The 2,587-nt window shown below is 37.0% G+C and overlaps 1 protein-coding gene across 1 annotated transcript in view; it reads right to left on the minus strand.

The window, feature by feature from the left end:
* The window catches only part of IFI44L (interferon induced protein 44 like), a 28,560-nt gene that overhangs the window by 7,372 nt on the left and 18,601 nt on the right, over window positions 1-2,587 (minus strand). Inside the window, exon 7 of the mRNA XM_032395994.1 lies at window positions 1,799-1,970. Coding sequence (XP_032251885.1) covers window positions 1,799-1,970 — 172 coding nt within the window. The remainder of the gene's footprint in view (window positions 1-1,798; window positions 1,971-2,587) is intronic.

Below are 2,587 nucleotides of genomic sequence, written 5' to 3' on the forward strand. Positions count from 1 at the left end.
AAAAAAAAAAAAAACTACACTACAGCTCAATATCCCTCATAAATACAGATAAAAATATTTTTAATAAACTATTATCAATAAGATTCAGTAATATGTGAAAAGAATTATATATCATGATTACATGGGTTTTATTCTAAAGAGACAAGGCTGGCTCGAGATTCAAAAATCAATGTAATCCAAACAAAAAACAAAAAAAATCAATGTAATCCACCATATTAAGAAGGCAAAGATCAATTTCATGATTATATCAAACTGTGGGGAAAAACTATTTGATAAAATCCAATACCCATTCATGATAAGGAAACAACTCTCAGAGAACTAAGAATAAAGAACTTCCTCAAACTGACAAAGAACAACTGTAAAAAAAAACCTATAGCTATCTTTGTAATGGTGAAACACTGAATACTTTCCCCCTAAGATCAGAAACACCACAAGGGTATGTGCTCTCACCACTATTATTCAACATAGTACTGGAACTTCTAGCCAGAACAATATGACAGGAAAAGGAAATAAAAGGCATGCAGATTAAAAAGAAGGAGTAAATTATCCCTATTTAAAATGGCATGAAAATCCCAAGGAATAAAAAAAAAAAAAAACTTTCCTAGAACTAATAAGTGAGTTCAGCAAGATCACATGAAACAAGATCTACATACAAAATTCTATTGTAAATTGATGTACCAGCAATAAGCATTTGGAAACCAAAATTACAAATATGATACCATTTTTAAAAATTAAACACTTAGGTATAAATCTAGTAAAATATGCATAGGACTTGAATGTTAAAAACTGTGGAGCACTGTTGAAAGAAATTGAAGATCTAAAAGAATGGATGGACATATTATGTTCATGGATTAGAAGAACTCAACAGAGTAAAGATGTCAATTCTCCCAAAATGTATATATGTGTTTAATGTAATCACTATTAATATCCAATCAAAATTTTTTTGTAGAAATAAGCAAAGTAATTCTAAAATTCCCATGCAGGGGGAATTGAAGATGGCAGCATAGGAAAACTGTGAACCCACCTCCGCCTACAGACACAACAAATTTACAACTACATATGGAATAATTTTCCTCTGAAAAGGACCTGACAACTAGATGAATAGCACCCCCACAGGAAAAAACAAAAGCAGTGCATCCAGAAGGGTATGAGAGGCAGAGACACTGTCTTACCCAGGACCCCACTCCAGATGCAGTGACCCCACAATCAGATGGGATTCAAAAAAATATGAACTCTTTCTCAAGGAATGAAGAGATTGTGCCCAACATCAGGCACCCCAACCCTGGGGGCTGGCACCAAAAAGACAAGCCCCAAAATGTCTGGTTTTGAAAATCAATGGGGATTAAGAGCAAGAGAATCATAGAACTATAAAGAACAGGGATCCTGATCCTAAAGGGCTCCTACACAAACCCAGTCGCTGAGATCCAGTGAGAAAGCAACAGACTGAAAAGCACCTAGACTGTAAGTGAGGCAGACCCACTCACTACTTTGAATTCTACACGTGATAAAACAATACAGAGCTACACGCACACATTATAACAGTGTCAATTTTCTGGTTTTGATCTTCCTCGTCAGGTCACATAATGTGGAGAGGTGACTATCATACCAAGCCACTTGAAAATCACATGTGACAACAAAATATGTGAATGATCTCTGTCTCCTATTGCCACCAACTAACGTGGGACTCAGGAAATTGGGTGAAGGGTCCATAGGACCTCTCTGAACTCTCTTTGCAACTTCCTGTGAATCTGTAATTATTTCAAAATAAAAGTTTTTTGATAAGGACAATGAGACTCACCACAGCTCAAGACTTCTTTTTGAACTTGTTTGAACTTTGCCACCATCTTAGAGGAGAGATCATTGATAGAGTTGATATCTAAGACATAAGCCACACAGTGAATCCTGTCCTTCAGTGATGGAGAGCTGATGAAGGTAGGATGATTGGGCGTAATTGGTTTACTGGGGCTCAACTGTTACAGAAACATAAGATAATATTTAGAGAGTCTTTGCTGAGTTCTTTAAGACACATTCATGCTTCAAATGTGACTACCACTAACCTCCAACCCGAAACTGTCCTCCCTCTAGCCACTCTTCCCCCAGGGTAATTAGTAGTACCCTTCCACACCTCCTCTCCACTATGAGTGTAATATTGTATCTTTCTCTTTTTTTTTTTAAGATTTTTTATTTATTTATTTGGCAGAGAGAGAGACAGCGAGAGAGGGAACACAAGCAGGGGGAGTGGGAGAGGGAGAAGCAGGCTTCCCGCCAAGCAGGGAGCCCTATGCGAGGCTCGATCACAGAACCCTGGGATCATGACCTGAGCCGAAGGCAGACGCTTAACCGACTGAGCCACCCAGGTGCCCCAATATTATATCTTTCTTATAGAAAAACCACTTCATTGCACTGGTGAAAATGAGAATTACACATACTTTACATTATCCATAATGGAAATATTTCAGGAAAGTACAATGTTTAAAAAGCTAATTTCAAATCCCAGTCTCCAGAAAAGAAGAAAGGAAGAAAGAAAGAAAGAAGAAAAGAAAGAAAGAAAGAAAGAAAGAAAGAAAGAAAGAAAGAAAGAAAGAAA

This window comes from Phoca vitulina, unplaced genomic scaffold, assembly GCF_004348235.1.
Source record: "Phoca vitulina isolate PV1807 unplaced genomic scaffold, GSC_HSeal_1.0 scaffold2, whole genome shotgun sequence".
In the NCBI taxonomy this organism is placed as follows: Eukaryota; Metazoa; Chordata; class Mammalia; order Carnivora; family Phocidae; genus Phoca; species Phoca vitulina.